Raw genomic sequence first — 17,243 nt, 5'->3', positions numbered from 1 at the left:
TGGGGTTTGTTTCTTGGCCATGTGCTGGAGACTCCCAACAGTCTGCATACATGAGTAACACTTGACTTTTGCCATGGTTGTCTCCAGCCATGTACTGGAGACGTTCATATTTTTTTGGTCATTTGGGGCTTCTTAAGGTGACAGGTTAGTCTACTAAGGGAATGGGCCAACTTCCTAAAGTGATGAGCTATTTTTATTAAGGTGATAGGCTATCTTTTCTAAGGTAATGGGCTATCTTTGCTCTTTTTCATGCTTACCCACATATTTAAGCTCAAGAAATGGGCTTGAGTTTTGGGCTCCCAAATAGCCCAAAACTTCCACTTCTTGGCTAATCAATGGGCATCGTGAATGCTTGAACTATCTGTACCACAACATGCTCAAGAAACCTCGGGCATTTGCGTGGCTTGGACCCACTTAAGCTTATATAGCGACATGTTGCTCATTTGTTTGGTGTGACACTCGTGCAAACACATATGATGAACTTTCGCTTGCCCAAATCGGTTTTTTTTTCTTAATAAGGTATCGCATTAGGCTAGAAATATTTTTGAGCCTAACCTTAAATTTTTTGGGCCTCAACATTAGCCTCCTTAATTATTAGGGCCATGAATGAGTGCTGGAATGGACCGAATAATTAAACTTGATCCAAAAATTAAATTTATAATTGGAAGGAGCCCCCGTAGTTTTTAGTTACAATGACAATTTGCACTTATTTGGTTTGAGGTCAATTTTTTTTTTTTTTTTTCCTGAGACTATAGGGGATATTCGTTAATGAACATGACAATTACACAAAATTGCTGATAAAGAAACCCCTCATTTTTATTTCATTGCTATCCCCTCTGACTTTTTCAAACGCTCTCAAACTTTCTGGCTTTTCTGCCGCTTAAATCCAACGGCCCAAATTCGTCCTCCCAACCCTTTACTTCCTCAATCCCCAAAATTACAAACAAACCGTCACCTCTATCTCCCGCCCCCTCCTTCGTCACCGTCCTTCGTCTCCAAACCGCACGACAGCGAGGCTCTCCTCCCTATCGCCGACCTTCCGAGCCCTCTTCTCGTGCGGTTCCTTTTCCTACGGTTCCATCCAGTTCCGTTTCCGGTCCCGTTCTCTTTTCCAGGTACCGTTAAGATTCGCACCATTTTGCCTTTTGCCTTTGGCTTTTCTGTGAAGAATAATTTTGAACTGTATGCAGAAATTAATCGTTTATTTTCTTTTAATATATTCTTCAGAATATCCAACCAAAAATTTTATATTTTTCAGAATAAATTGCATGCAAAAAAAAATTAAAAAATTAAAAAGAACCGCCTTATTTTCCCTTAATTTAGAGAATTGGTTTTGGATTCTCTTTCTCACCGATTCGTGTGATTTTTTTGTGTTTGGAAACCTTGAAATGGTGGGAAAGAGACTGAATTGTTCAATTGCGGTCGATGATTGTTCAGAAATGAATTAGGCAGTGGCTTTCGTTCAGCGCTCACATGGTTTGCATCTTGCATGCTGTAAAAATGGAATTATTTTATGTTTGTTTCTTAGAGGAAATGGAATTTGACCCCTTGATTATATCATAATCATTCTGCATGTTGTAGATCATTGGGAGCACTTGATGTGGTTGATGGTGGGTTCTTAAAATATCTGGGACAGCCTGGAATATCTTTTTTTCTTTAATTGTGTAATTATGGAATTGAAATCTTTGGAATTCATATACTGGGTGCGGTTTGACTCTTTTTTGTACAACTTAGGCTTTCTATTGCTTTGAATGACTTACCAGCGAGAGCCTGTGAGATAGACAAATTGTTGTATAACATGATGCTAAATTGTTTTCTGATAAATTCTTCGTACCATCTTGCTTATTAGTGAAGATTATGCGAACGTTTAGTTGCTGAGCTTTCTGACTTCAAGGTGGTTTAGCCATATTTGGTTGTGCTCTGAATTTAGCTTTTGTACAGCTATTATTCGCATATGTTTTCAGTTTGTTGGCTTTATGTCAGTTAGACAGTTAGATGATAAAGTTTTTAGGAAGTCAAAAAGTCATATTAATTCCTGTTATTTTGTTCTTGGATTACACATTGATATTAGGTTGCTTGGGTAGTTCTCGTCATCGTGGTGTGAAAGTGCAGTTTGATCATTTGTAATGGGTGCCATGGAAAATGTCATAGAAAACAGAGGAGATCGTTTACCAGCAGAAGCTAGGGAGATTCTTCAATCATTGGCTTCCCAGTGGGAAGATGTGGTTGATTCAAAGGCACTCCAGGTGATCCCTCTCAAGGGTGCAATGACTAATGAGGTTTTCGAAATAAAGTGGCCAGCAAAGACAGGGGAGCTCTCACGCAAAGTTGTGGTTAGGATTTATGGTGAGGGTGTCGATGTGTTCTTTGACAGGGATAATGAGATCCGAACATTTGAGTACATGTCAAAGAATGGTCAGGGACCTCGCTTGCTTGGGCGTTTTCCAAATGGCCGAATTGAAGAGTTCATCCATGCGCGGGTACTTTCATGTTTACTTATCATACTGTCGTTCTTTTTCAAACTCATAATAATGTGGCATGTTTTACAAAAAGAAAAAAGTTGTTTTCTAATTTTCTCTCTATATTGTAAGTGGATGTCACAATCAAATGTTACATTTGTATTGGTATAAAATTTTGAGGAACTTCAGGGAGTTCAATAATAATATTGACAGAAACATTTTTATGCTTGTGATTAAAATTTATGATGCTTCTCTTGATCCTTACTGTTGCAACTTTAAGACCACACAAATTTGTTCTGCCATTTCTACTTCGGTTGAGAAGTATATTATATGCCTAGGTTCTTTTTGCTATCAAGCTTAGTATATATTTCTTGTACATGAGATTAAATTTGTGGTGCCAAATTGTCAACTCGTAGTGTCAAGTTTTCAATTTGTATGACTACCTTCTATAGCTCTTTGGTATATGATAATTATTTTCTTAGGGAATTCTTAATCCCACTTGAGGTGCTATATTTCTTGTTATTGGAGTTCATATAAGCAAGATAAATGCATATCTATTTCATTTCTTGAGTTACATGGATAAATTGAATAGAGAAGTCATCTACAGACTTACATAACTCTTCGTAAAATACGAAAGCACTTTGTTCCTCTACTTAAAGTAACATTATATCTCTCTCTTTCACTTGTGAACTTTCAGACACTCTCAGCATCTGATCTACGTGATCCAGATATATCTGCTCTTATAGCTGCTAAATTAAAGGAGTTCCATGAACTTAATATGCCTGGCCCAAAGGATGTCACCCTGTGGGATAGATTGCGGTACATTTCTTTGTTTCGGCCTTTCTTTGCGATAATACTATGTCTCAGAATAAAATGAGATTAAATTGTCACCGACATAATTGTTTCTACTGTTGTTATAGCTGCAATGAATTCTTTGTAAATGTTCCAGAAATTGGCTCAGTACGGCTAAGAGATTGTCTACCCCAGAAGAAGCTAATGCCTTTCAGTTAGATTCCATTGAAAAGGAAATCTCTTTATTGGAGAAGGAACTCTCAGGACCTTCTCAAAGTATGGGTTTTTGCCACAATGATTTACAGTACGGTAACATCATGCTCGAGGAAGGGAGTAAATCAATAACCATAATTGTAAGTCTCTCATTATACCTTTCATTTTTGTTCGGATTTATTTATATTTCATTTACATGCAACAATGGAATACCTAGTTATAAGACAGTCACTTAATTAGCAGATGTCTAATCCTAGTTTGGTAAGTGTCACTGATAGAAAGAATAAAAAGTATTTCAAATAGCTTTAAGCATAAGAAATTTACAATATAATTCCTACTGATGAACAATACCCAGAAGAAAAGAAAACAAATTTAAGACTGAGGTCATCATTAATCATTTGGAGATAGTATTTCAGTTCCTAATATAGGCTTTTCCTTCATCCTATCTGAAGTTCCGATGGAAAGATTCCTTTACTAAGATAGTTTGAGTTCGACTGTGCTTCTAGGAAGAAGGTTTTGTTCTTTTCAACCTTTTGATTTTGAATTTTTTTTTTTAAAAAAAAAACTTATGATAGGCTTATAAAGTAGCCTTTAGGTTTAGGGTTTAAATTTAAGCTTACACTAGTTTTGATGCCTGACTTTGCTTAATTTCTGACTTAAGGCTAATTATTTGGTTCATTTCCTGGGAAGTAAAATGTTTATTGCATACATAGAATATCAAATTCTGTCTTCTTCAATGTGCACATGATAGGGCATGAACAGCATGGATGAAATTCTTTGGTTTGGCCTTCTGACATAATTATTTTTCCAGAATATTCAAAAGTTTTGATGATGTGTTAACCTTTCTTGCCAGGACTATGAGTATGCAAGTTATAATGCTGTTGCATTTGACATATCAAATCATTTCTGTGAGATGGTGGCTGACTATCACACCGATACACCTCATATTTTGGACTACAGCAAATATCCTGGTTTGTCATCTGTTGTGACACATTCTTTGATGTCTATCTTTTTTTTATTTCCTTCTGTTGCCATGCTATATTCTGACCTCCCTCTCACTACAGGTTTGGAGGAGCGCCAGCGGTTTGTTCGTTTGTACCTGAGTTCTTCAGGTAATATCTTATGCTTGATTATGTTCAAATATGAAATATCTCTTTTAGGAAGTTAGAATGATTTATTGCTTTTCTCTCAATTATGGGATCTGTACGCAGGCAGTCAACCTACTGAGAATGAAGTGGAGCAGCTGGTTCAAGACGTTGAGAAATATACTCTTGCAAGCCATCTGTTTTGGGGCTTATGGGGAATAATATCGGTACTCATCATTTCAATGTTGTTTTCATGGGTTTAACCTACCTCTTACATGATTAAAATATTGGGTAGCAGTACTTTTCTGTGGCAAGATTTAGGATACGTGGTAAAGAATTGGTAGGAAATAGTAATCATACTTTGTTTTTCTTGGACTCTACTAATTTTGTATCCACTATATTTTCTTTTCAATTTTTCAGGAACATGTGAATGATATTGACTTTGACTACATGGAATATGCAAGGCAAAGGTTTCAACAGTACTGGAAAACCAAGCCTAAGCTGTTGGGTTCTCTTGGATCGTCACCAGATGTTGCAACTGATGGTAATTTTACTGTTTAGTTCTTGAGTTCAATTCACACTTCTGTAGTCCTTTGATCGCATTATATTACAGGCTAGCAAGTGAATTTTGTTATCGGATAATGACTTTGTAGGAAAAAGCCCCGCGTGTTTTGGGAAAATCCTCCCTACAAGAGAGTTTTCACCTTCACTATATAAGAAAACAAAACTAAGTACAAGAATAGCATCTCCAGATTTAATCCCAAACTCAAGCACGTATCCAATAGGATGCCCCTTGTACACCCTCTTAAATCCATGAAGATTACTCTCAACCTTTTGGCTCCAGCTCTCAACTCCCTTGGGTGTTACAAAACACCAACCCTGGAGTTGAATTTATACGCACCCTCAAAAACCCCTAGTTCCACTGGGACAAGTCACCCTAATCCTATTTGAATAAGCAAAACCAAAACCTGCTATGATTGAGAAACAAATTTTAACAAGGATACCCAAAAGAAAACTTCCTGCACTAAGGATACCAAATTGAACACTTTACTGTTTCAATGATTTGATGAGTGGTGATGTATATTTTCAATGGGAGTTTTGTGCCTTGACTTGGTCTTAGTTGTTGATCCAACTGAAGATGGCCTAGGCTTGACATTGTGATCTTCACAATTCGGGTAGAAGTAGTTCTAGTTAGCTCAGATTGAGTTGGTTGGTTTAGGTTGGGTGAGCAAGAAAGGTAATTTGATGTGGATTGAAGCTAGGATTAAGTTCATTTTCTCAGAGCTATGAGATATCACTTCTAAAAGTAATTAATTTTATAATCATCCCAAGCTAGTTATAGATATAATTCTTGATCTTGAAAGGGAGCAGAGTTATCTGCCTAATACAGGAGATGTTCTTGGTTGCTATTTAATGTCCAGGGTGGTTGGGATAGATTGGTAATTATGTCAAGGGATTGCCATGAGAGTAATTGGGTAATTTACTGGGATGGTAACATCACGTTTTATATTTATTTTAGGGAGGCAGTAGTTTAAAACGGGACTAAAACTCAGGGCCTGTCTTTATTATGCAATAGGTGGTAAAGACATAGTTGATCAATGCAAAGTGGATATTTTTGTGGGGGAATCCGAACGAGCTTCATCTTCAGTGCCCTTAGTCGCTTTATTTTCTATTTCTTATGCTGCAATTTCATTGTTGTATTGTCTTGCTTCTGCTTCCCTTTTTTGGTTAATGCAACATATCCAGTTCATGAACTTGCTTTATAAATTATCTTTAATCTTTATATTTGAGAATTTTCCCACATTATGTAATGCTTATGTACAAAATAAATAAAAAGGCTGCAGTTAAATAACACATGCATGGAGCTGCTGCTTAACAGCACGAATGAGGCTGTGGAGACCCACTTCTTCTTTGAAATTCTTGTTCTGGTTGATGTGAATATGGTTTTGGATTTTTGGTTGTAAGCTATAATAGAAAAAGGATCACTGTTTGATCAGATCTCAAGAAAATGTAAATAAACCTGCATTGCAATCACATTAGCAGCATCCTTTGGATAGTTGTATGAATTTCATTTCTTGTATCATTCGGGCACATCCCGTCTGCTTGTAACGTTATCTTGTAGGATTTATGTCCATTCCTCAGCCCTTTTTTTTTTCCTTAAAAAAGTTTAAAGAACTCTTTACATTTATGTGAAAGTGAATTTTGGTTTGCAGGCGAACAAAAGGGCACTAAGAAAACATTATCTAAGCGGCCAAGTATGTTCAAGAAGCTTCAGAAATATTTCAGCTTGACAAAGACGAAAACTTAGTTTCGGAGATTTTCGCCAATTAAGGGTGACATCAGTGTAAGAGGGGAAAATATCGCCTGAGTGTGGATTGCATAATTGGGATGAAGTGGTGTAACATAAAACTGGTGTGGCGACTGCAGAGAAATGGCAAATATATGGCAAAAATGGTATTAAAAAAAAATTTAAGTTAAAAAAAAGGCGCTGACAGATTGATCTATCATAGAGGTCCTCGCATGTATAGGCATTAACCGCGGTGTGGATGCATTGGAGCCTCTGCAGTTGTTTGGGTGGCCCCTTATTAACAAGTGCGTTAAAGTTTAACACAGTGGAGTGTGGTCTTCTTGATGGAATGCAATGGTTTGTTATGCATTTTCTGTTTGTGTTATATAAGTTTAGTGGATGATTTTCTTTTTAGCTACTTTCCCTTCTCTATTGTTAACCAAAATGAAAACGAAAAAACAAAATTTTTATTACCTCTCTCGGTATAGTCTCTCTCTCTCTCTCTCTCTCTCTCTTCTTCCCACCCCACCGAAAAAAAAGCTTCAAACATGCGATGGTTAAGCTTCGAACACACACTTGGGCTCGAAAGCCACGAATTAAAGACTTCAAGCCGAAGAAAAAAACTTATTTTTCACGAATGGAACATCAAGTCCTACCTTTGGAGTCTTTCATCGATTTTTATGATTTTTATATTGTTCAGTCCGCCAATGTTTTGGATACGCCACAATATTTAGGCCTCGTTTAGTAGCTTAATCCAATACCTTGGTGCTAAAAACTAAATGTGAATAGTATAAAGGATAATTCCACTATAATCTTATTTTGTGTACTTTTTATAGGATAATTTATCCTATTAAAAAGGTGGGATATATAATTCCACTATTCCATATGCTTTGACCTTGGACTCCCAAACCACGCACATTAGTGCCAGTAAATGATATTTATCCTTTTCAATGCAATCCAATCTTATATAATCTAATTCAATCCTAGTCATCAAATATGATTTTATGGGTTTTAGTGGAGTGTCATTGGATGTTGAAAATTATTTTAGCAAAAACCAAGCGAATATGAGGAAAATAGACCTCACCAAATACGATTTGGGTACTCATTGATATATTCGGTAGCCAATATTAGAAAAAATGAACTTAAGGCCATCTCCAGCAGTGGAGGGCTAAATATAGCCCACCTATCAAATTTACCTCACTATATATATATATATATATATATATATATATATATATAGAGGTTAGTTTTCAGTATATTCTTTAAATGTATTGGTTAGTTTTTTTTTATGTAGAATGATGAAAAGAGTAAGGATGGTATGTAAAAGGAAGGATGAAAAGAATATGGGAAATTATGTAGAAATGAGGTTGGTTTTTAAATAATAATAATAATAATAATTTTTTGGAAAGAAAAAAAAAACATATTATTAACGACGGCTAACTAACATCAACATCCCTAAAATAGCCCACCCATGAATTGGCCAAGTTTTGCCCAACAGTTAGCCTTTTTGGCCTATTGACTAGGTTTGACTCAGTGACATAATAGGTTTAGCCCATTTACTAAAGATGGCTTTTGAGTATGAAAGAGCTAAATTTATGAGTTTAACCTACTGTTGGACATGCCCTAAGCATATATGATTTAGGTACTCGTCGTAAGTATATTTGGTAGCCTCTAGTTGAATACGGGAGTTTCTTGTTTTCCTTCACTAATAGATTGGGAGGACGCAACAAAATTTCCCTTTTATTTTTCAAAATGTAATAGTGGACAATTATCCCTAATTATAAAATTATCACATAGAGAATTAATTAACTTTCACTTCCCCTTGACAATTATCCCTAATGATTTAGGTACTCGTTGAATATCCACAAATATACCATTAAGAATTAATTAACTTTCACTTCCCCTTGATATCTAACTTTCAAATCTCTTCAATTACATAAAATCTACTTACATTGTAAATGAACAATGAAGAAATAAATCATTACATGCAAGGGATTTGTACTTCAAGTAATTAAGAGTAGAAGTATAACTCTTTGTGCAATGAATGAAATGAGAAATAATGTTGGATGAGAAGAAATGTTAGAGAAATATTATTTTATCTAATATTAACAGTAGCTAACAAGAGAAATATCGAAGAAAAAAACTCAAGGATTTTGTCAACATCAAATGTGATTTGTATCTATATATAAAGCAAAATGAAGAGAATGATGAAACATTCAAAATACCATAAAATATCATTAGTTAATTCAAACATTAAAAATTGAAATTATTAATTAAATGAGGATAATATAGTAAATTTATATTTTTTTCATATTAAAAAAAATTAAAACTACACACACAGAGCGACAATAATTTAATGTTGTAATTTTCAAAAGAAGAAGATTTCAAAGTTACATTTATTTTTCTTTTTTATATATTTAGAAATTATGGAATTTTAAAGTTTCATTTCTTACAAATAAATTACAGCTCTTATTGGTTTGAGGAACCTCCCGATTTTATTTCTAATGTCTTATTTGAGGATTGCAACAAGAATAATACTAGTCTTACCACATTTTTTATACTACAATTTTATACCACATGATGTGGCAACTGATGTGTACATACCACATCATGTAAAATACTAGTTTCTGTTTTTCTAATTTTATTTATTAAAATAGACTTCATTCATTTAATTGATGTGGCATATGATATGGACATGCCACATCATGTGGTATAGAAATGGGGAATAATAATATGGTAAGTGTAGCATTACTCTTGTAACAAGTAGTTTTTACGGGTATGTTTTTAGGGGGGACCGCCGCGGGGGTACTCTATCAGTGGCAGGGTTCCTGTTCCCTCTTGCGGTTAAGTGGGTAAGGCTACCCAGTTAAATCGATGACTGAGCTTCATATGTGTAGAGAAACTTGCCTAATCCCCGACGACATAACTCGATTTTTGTACTAATTGCTTGTCCACCTATTAATAAAATATTATCTCAATTCTCTTAAAAATAAAATAAAAATAAAAATCATGGCTCTTACTATAATGTATTGCCTAGAACATCAACATATATCTAGTGTGTTATATCAATAAGGAAAACATGTATACTATTACAATATAATGTATTGTACACATAATATAAGTAGTAGTAGGATAATCGTGATTTGTTTTGGCTTCATCTGGTGACAAACGAATCTACAGTGGTGTTCTTTCCGATGAGGTAAAGGAGATACTCCTTGAGTGGTCTCCCGGAATTCACCAGTAGGGTTCTGTTAGAACATTCGTGGACTTGGCATTTGATGAATATTTCATTACCTAAAGTTTCACCCCTTTAGGTTAAGTGGGCGAGGCTTGGGTGTAGTGTTTCACTTATTGTGTTTTGAAAAGTAGTTGTTAAAAATTTTCTTTGCTTTTATTGTGTTTGTTCGTTTTTTTCTTATTCTCCTGTTTTTGATTCTTTGCAAGCTGATTAATCCCTGCACCGTGTGGAGGACTATTGTTGTCATCATAAGAGGTTTTCTTTGACATGTTATGGGAGGAGTTGGTGTGCTCTTATGGGGTCCTTCTTTGTTGTCTCTTCTGTGTTTTCTTGGTGTGTTTCTTCTGTCTTTAATCCTTGGTGTGCCAAACAATTCTTGCGCTGAACAAAGGATTATGATTCTTCACATATAAGGCTTTCTCTGACAATTTAGGATGCGCTTGGTATGCTCTCATATGGGGTCTCCTGTGTTGGTCTTCTAGTAGCTTGGTAGTCTATGTTGAGTTTTTGTAATGGTTTGGTTGTTCTAGATTAGACTCTTCTATTAGCTCATAGCATGTGGTACTGTTTCTTATTATGGGGTTTCTACAGCGTGGTTTTCCTAAGAAGTTTTGAGCAGGCCAGTGGCGAAGCCAGGATTTCATGTGTCTGGGGGCCTTTCACAAAATATAAACAATAAAAACTTCGAACTCACAAGACATCAAAACATCAAAAATCATATTGTCTATTCATTATAATCATAATTGTCCTCAACGAGTTTTCATATTTTGAAATCGTTGCATAACAACCTCATCATCTATACTATTAAAAATGTCTTTCTCAATATATGCAACCAAGCAATCATTCATCCACAAATCCCCCATTCGATTGCGTAACCGATTATTCACAATATTCATAGCAGAAAATACTCGCTCTACACTTGCGGTCGCAACTGGTAGGATTAGTGCCAATGTCAGAAGCAAGTACACTAAAGGGTAGATCTGATCTTTTTTTGTCTCAACCATCTTTTGTGCAAGATCAGTAATCCCTTTCAATTCTGTAAATTCATCGTTAGAGCTCACGTCCCAAATGTAATTCTCAAGTTGTTCTTCAAGTAATTTGAGGTCATGCTCAGAAAAATCACTAGGATAAAATTGGGCAAGTCGCATCAAGTAGGAAATTCACTAAACCAACCAGGATTAAATCGTCTTTGTTTTGCTCCAAAATTTTTGTAAGGAAAATTATGCCCTCGAGGTTGACAAGGACCTTTTTGGAGATAAGCTCTTCGAACTTGGTCTCGAACATTTGGATGGTAACTCAATATTTGATTACGTAATCCGGGATCAGATGGCAGATTTTCCGAGTTAACTTCCGTAGTTTGGTTTGGACTACTTTCATTTTTCTTTTGACTCTTTGCAGGTGACGACTCCACTCACTCAGACTTTGATTTTCTTTTGAAAAATCTTTCCATAACTGAAACACATATATGAACTAAATTTAAATCGAAACAGTTATGAACATCTTCTCAAACTTATAAACCAAAGCAAATTGAGCAATTCAAAGCAATATATTAATCAAACCAATAGAGAATCATATATATATAAATTTATAAATTAAAATTAAAATTTCACCAACACAAGTTCACAATTGCATTAAAGGAATAAACAATTATATACTACGCAAGAAAAATTACAAGGGATAGACAAATACATACTTTGAGTTGAATAGTGATTTACCAAATATCTCCAACCAAAGCCTTTTTCCTTTGGTAATCTATACATAAATTGAAAGACCCATTAAAATCAATAGAAATAAAAAATAAATAAATAAAACTTGATAATTTAATTAGAATTTAAGAAGAAAAAAAACTCACAAGCAACTGGTTGGTCTGGTTTGGTTGTGTTTCTGACCTAAGAAAAGGGAAAAAGGCTTAGGTTTATTGATTTACACTAGAAGGTAATATATAATAATAATAATTCTAATCCTTTTAGGAATGGGTAGTATATAATTTTAGGATAGTTGAGTGGCCCACGTTGAAATCTATTGGACCACGCCACTTTGACTTAAACGCCACTATGACTTAACTTTTTGTTGAAATCTTCTTTCTTTGGCCCATATCCATATAGGCAGACTCCTAATACTAGTACTATTTTTTTAAAAAAATAAAATTTGAGTGGGAAGTGTTATGCTGTCAAGCCTCACTTGGGCAGCCACTATTCTCATGTTGTCCTATGTATGAAACTTTTGAATTATGAATGAAATTCTTTTTCCTCAAAAAAAAAAAAAAAGGACTTGTAACTCAACTAATTAAGAGTATTTTCCTCTTGTATCCAAGGTTTTAGGTTTGATTTCCCCTTCTTTTTAATATTGTTTGAATAAAAAAAATAATAGAAGGAAAAAAAATAAAAAGAAGGGAAATAACTCAAAATGCCACCCTTCTTATAATTTTAATTAAAAATACCACCTCTCCCCAATTTTTTTGCAACTATCACCTATAAATACATATTTAGTGTCCACTTATTGCACACATATCACTTTTTCAAAAAATTTCTCTCTTGGCTCCGTCTTTCTCTGCCGCTCAGCTCTCACTCTCTCTTCGCTCTGTCTCTCTGTCACTCAACTCTCACTCTCTCTTAGGTCTTTCTCAGTCTCCCTTGCGCAGCTCTCTCTCTCTCCTCTCTCTCTCTCTCTCTCTCTCTCTCTCTCTCTCTCTAACGCAGTGGTCTTCCTCCCTCAGAGGTGTCTATTCATTGAAAGGTACTGTTCATTGTCATTTTCTTGGGGTTTAGGGGTTTCTCTGAAATTGGTTTATGGTTTATGGGTTTCTATGAAATTGGTTTATGGGTTTCTTCGAAATTGGTTTAGTGTTTAGAGGTTTCTCTTAAATTGGTTTAGGGTATAGGGGTTTCTCTGAAATTGTTTGATTCTAATGATTCCTTGTTTGAAACAGTGAAGGAATGTGTTCTTTGTTCTTTGTTTGAAACTGCTGTTGTTTTACTGTTGTTATTGATATTGTATTGCTCTTTTATTGCATTTGGATTGCCATTTTAGTCGTGTTATATTGGCATCATAGTTCTGATTTATTGCTAGTTTGTGGTTTTATTCCACTTCCATTGTGGTTTTAATGGTTTTGGCGATTTATGCAATTGGATTCGATGTTTGTTTGTTGTTTTGTTTCATCCAAAGAAGGAAAATTGTAGGTGTTCATCTATAGTCTCTACATTAGTCACATGAATCTTTAAGGGGGGAGGCATATATATGAAGTAAATGTGATAATGTCTGTGAATTGAGTTCAGTCTTCACTTATCACTTGGGAATTTACCGTGCTTCTTAATTATGTCAGGAAATCCTTTATATGAAGATGTAGACATCGAAACTCCACTGGAGGTGCTTTATATGACCATCCATCCATTTTGATAGAGTTATTTGGTTTAGTTATTCTATGTAGCAAGGTGAAATCATTTCCAGGGTCTTTGGCCATGTTGTACATGGTGAAATGTAATATTGTACAGTCGGTGGCGGTGGCTAATTGCTTTGCATGGGACATAAACTGTTTCCATTTTGGGGTTTTGTTTTCGAGTTGCCGTCATAGTTAGCATACTTATTCTTTACATTTTGAAGTTGAACTATTTTGTACAGCTCGATATATAAACATACTTGCTCTTTACGGAGGTATAACAGTTTACTTGTTTGAAACGACGTATTCGTTTCCACTGAATTCTGCTCATTTTTGTATCCATTTTTGACATTTGGTCCATGTAGTTTTCTTCATTTTTCTGTGCTCAATCCAATTATATACAGAACACAGAATTTGCATAATGGGTTGAAAAGTTAAAGGTAAAAAAATGGACATATGTCAAAACTAAAAAACAGAGGAAGTGCATAATTCATTTCTGCTTAAAACACAATAAACTGGTGCTACCTTGGTGATACAATGGCGATATAATGATGATAAAAGGGTGCTAGAAATTGTTGTTTGTGTTTATTTTGGGTTTCTTGTTTTGTTTCATTTCATTTACTTATCTTTACTCATTACTACTTAATAATTGGATGATTACGAGATTGATTTGTGTCAATTATTAATACAACAATTACATATATGAAGATTAAAACGAACAACATATCATATCACCATTTCATACTATATTTTAAACATACAAAATAAATCGCCACCGAACCCTAAGAATACTATCCCGCGAAGGGAAAATCAAGGCAACACTTTCACATCGCATCACCCAGCACCACATGAACCGAACCAGCACTCACCAAATGCAAGCCATCAACAAAACAATAATTGTCTCCATTTCTGACCATGACAAAACAACATTTCATTAACACAATACAACAACAATAACCAGGTAATACAACAGCAATATAACAGCAACAAAACAACAATACGACCGCAAAATAACAGAAACACAACAGCAATACAACACTAACACAACAAGGATTCATCACAATCACATTATACAGATCTACTACGTCAAATGGAAAATCCCAAGTTTCAAGATTCATATATTCAGAGCAATCTAAATGCAATTGGTAAAAACCCAGATGGATGAGCAAGAAGATTCAAAAAACCTAACCGAAAGAAGTTAAAGCCAAAATCAATTTAACAAAAACCCAAGCAATCAAAATAAAACCTATTTCACAGAATCCCACAGATATTAAGAAAATAACCATCAACACTACCTATTCGAGGTCGACGATCCAATAGAGCTTCAAGGTTGCAAGAAGCTATTCAGAAGACAGACATAAAATATGGGGTCAAGGGAGGGGTTCGAGATTTAGAAGAGAGAGCGAGAGAGAGTTGCACGAGAGAGCGAATAGGCAGAGAGAGAGAGAGCAAAGAGAGAGACAGAGAGCTGCGCTAGAGAGAGAGCTGAGAGAGAACAAAATTTCTGAAAAAATGATATGTGTGCAATAAGTGGACACTAAATATGTATTTATAGGTTATAGTTGCAAAAAAATTGAGGAAATGTGGTATTTTCAGTTAAAATGATAAGAAATGTGGCATTTTGAGCTATTTCCCTAAAAATAATATTAAAAAAAACTAAAGAAAGACAGGTTAGGCTTCTATATAATAGCAACTCCAGCGGAGGCTGAGCCCAAGCGGGGAGAAAAAGTCGTTCGGAGGAGCCCAAGCCCGGGTTGGGAGTGGGACCCTGAGTCGGGTTGGCCCTCGGCTGTTCACTCGAGCTCAAGCCCGAGGGTGACGTCGACCTGCAAGCTCAATGGGGAGAAGACAGTGTCAAGTCCTAGGCGCTCTAATCTGCTTCTCCTCCTCCAATCCAACGGTGACATTTTTTTGGCAATAAAATTATGAAAAAAAATTACTAAAAGATTCTGATTTTTTTTCTCTCTATAAATACCTATCAATACCCTTCACTTTTAACACCAATCCTCATACATTTTCTTATACTTGTACTATTATTCACTCTTTATACTCAACATTTTCCTCTCTTTCACCTTGTATTTTTAGTTTTTATATTTATGGCTTCTTCTATCGAAACAGGAAGGGCGTGAAGCACTATGGAAGATGTTTCCTTGTCTGAGGATTGGCTCCAAGTTTTTCATTGTCCCGTGTCAGGCAATGAGGTGAAATTTTTTCATATGTGGAAAAAAATTCATGCTGAATTTTGTGAAAAAATTCCGGGGTCGACTCGTACGGAAATGGCATTGTCTAGTAGGTGGCAAATTCTCAATAAAAAGTTGGAAACATAGAGAGATGTCTTGGCAAAAGCGATGGACAACCATAGAAGCGGGGAAAATCTTAGTAACGAGGTAAGTATTTTGTAATTTTCGTGTTATTAAGTTTAATGTCCTAATATATATATATATTTTTAATATTTATTGCATTTTCAATATTTTGTTAATATTTCTTGCATTTTCAATATTTTGTTAATATTTCTTGCATTTTCAATTGTTTATTAATATTTCTTGCACTTCTAATTTATTTGTAAGGTTAATTGCATTTCCTTTTTTTTTTATTTGCATATCCAATATATTTTAAATATTTCTTGCATTTTCATTTTTTTCTAAAATAGATGTGGTTTGGTGCAACTAGGCAAGGCAAAAAAAGTTTCAACCATCACGAATGTTTAGAGGTGGTGAAATATTGCAAACGCTTCAGAATTATTTCCACGGGTCCCACCATTGTGTTAAACGAGACGCCACTCTGTGATTCAATGACATCGGATTCACCTGTCGATTCCCCTATGAGTCAAAACTCACCCATCGAAAAGGAGCCGAGGCCCATTGGCCGAAAGCCTGTAAAGGCAAATAAAGCGGGTAATTCGAGCAATAATAATTCAAAATTTTTGGAGGAAATTGCAAGGCAAAACACCATAAGAATTGAAATGGAGCAAAAACATCAAGATAACGAGATAGCAAGCCGAATATGCATGAGAAAGGGAGTATTTGCGCAAAAAAGATATGTACAAGATGGATCGGGAAACCATGGCGATAGATACAAGCCATATGTCCCTTGAAACAAAACAATTTTGGAAGCTAGAATGAAGGGATGTTATGAGAAGAAGACTTTTCCAGGATGATGGGCTTAGCAACACGGATTGGTTAAATGATGAAAACCATTAAATTAGTTGGCATACCTTTTATGTATTTGTATTTTTCATATTTTCTATTAAAGTTGTTGTAATTCATGTATTTTATTTTAGTAGTAATAATTCTTAATGACTTGTATTGGATTTCTTTATTTAATAAACAAAGCATTCAATAAAATACCTTTTTATTCAACATATTCCATACATCAAACAAAACATAATTAAAATTTTAAAAAAAACTACAAACAATGCACAATAATAATAAAAAACCACAACCAAACCATAATAAATAAAAAACAACACAATGAAACCATAACTAAATAAAACATAACCAAAGCATCTATGCTCCATCATTCATCTTCATTGCCTTTTACCGCTCATAGATGCTTCATTAAGTCAACTTGACACCTTTCATGAATATACGAAGATTGCATATCTGTATATCGATCTATCATCAGGGTCATGAAACGACCATCTCTCACCAACAGTTCCGGCTCAAACGGTTCTCCACTTGGCCCCATGGGCCTTTCATAAATCTGTGTCAAGGCCGTGTTCATTGGATCCAGTTCGTAAACCTCTAAAGCATCATAATCGTACTCATCCTTCACAATCATATTATGGAGGATG

The 17,243-nt window shown here is 35.0% G+C and overlaps 1 protein-coding gene across 3 annotated transcripts; it reads left to right on the top strand.

Moving 5' to 3' along the window:
* The first annotated feature begins 853 nt into the window (after nt 1-853).
* LOC103344242 (putative choline kinase 2) lies at nt 854-7,309 on the top strand. 3 transcript variants are annotated; one of them, XM_089053409.1, is made up of 9 exons: nt 854-1,115; nt 2,072-2,480; nt 3,157-3,278; nt 3,409-3,604; nt 4,318-4,435; nt 4,529-4,576; nt 4,676-4,776; nt 4,970-5,093; nt 6,763-7,309. In XM_089053409.1, the coding sequence occupies exons 2-9, from the start codon at nt 2,127-2,129 to the stop codon at nt 6,855-6,857; spliced, it is 1,158 nt and encodes a 385-aa protein (XP_088909535.1). In that variant the 5' UTR covers nt 854-1,115; nt 2,072-2,126; the 3' UTR covers nt 6,858-7,309. The 3 variants fall into 3 exon arrangements, with proteins under 3 accessions (XP_088909535.1, XP_088909537.1, XP_088909536.1); XM_089053411.1 differs by lacking the exon at nt 6,763-7,309 and adding an exon at nt 6,387-6,663; XM_089053410.1 differs by lacking the exon at nt 854-1,115 and adding an exon at nt 1,328-1,476.
* The last annotated feature ends 9,934 nt before the right edge of the window (nt 7,310-17,243 follow it).

The sequence above is a fragment of the Prunus mume genome, linkage group LG5, assembly GCF_029339155.1.
Source record: "Prunus mume cultivar Tortuosa linkage group LG5, ASM2933915v1, whole genome shotgun sequence".
Classification (NCBI taxonomy): domain Eukaryota; kingdom Viridiplantae; phylum Streptophyta; class Magnoliopsida; order Rosales; family Rosaceae; genus Prunus; species Prunus mume.
This window is presented reverse-complemented; position numbering and strand designations above follow the sequence as displayed.

Coding starts and splice junctions, on each gene's coding strand:
- LOC103344242 (XM_089053409.1), top strand. CDS start 2,127: ATGGGTGCCATGGAAAATGTCATAGAAAACAGAGGAGATCGTTTACCA. Junction 3,279..3,408: donor ACCCTGTGGGATAGATTGCG/GTACATTTCTTT, acceptor TAAATGTTCCAG/AAATTGGCTCAGTACGGCTA. Junction 4,577..4,675: donor TTTGTACCTGAGTTCTTCAG/GTAATATCTTAT, acceptor ATCTGTACGCAG/GCAGTCAACCTACTGAGAAT.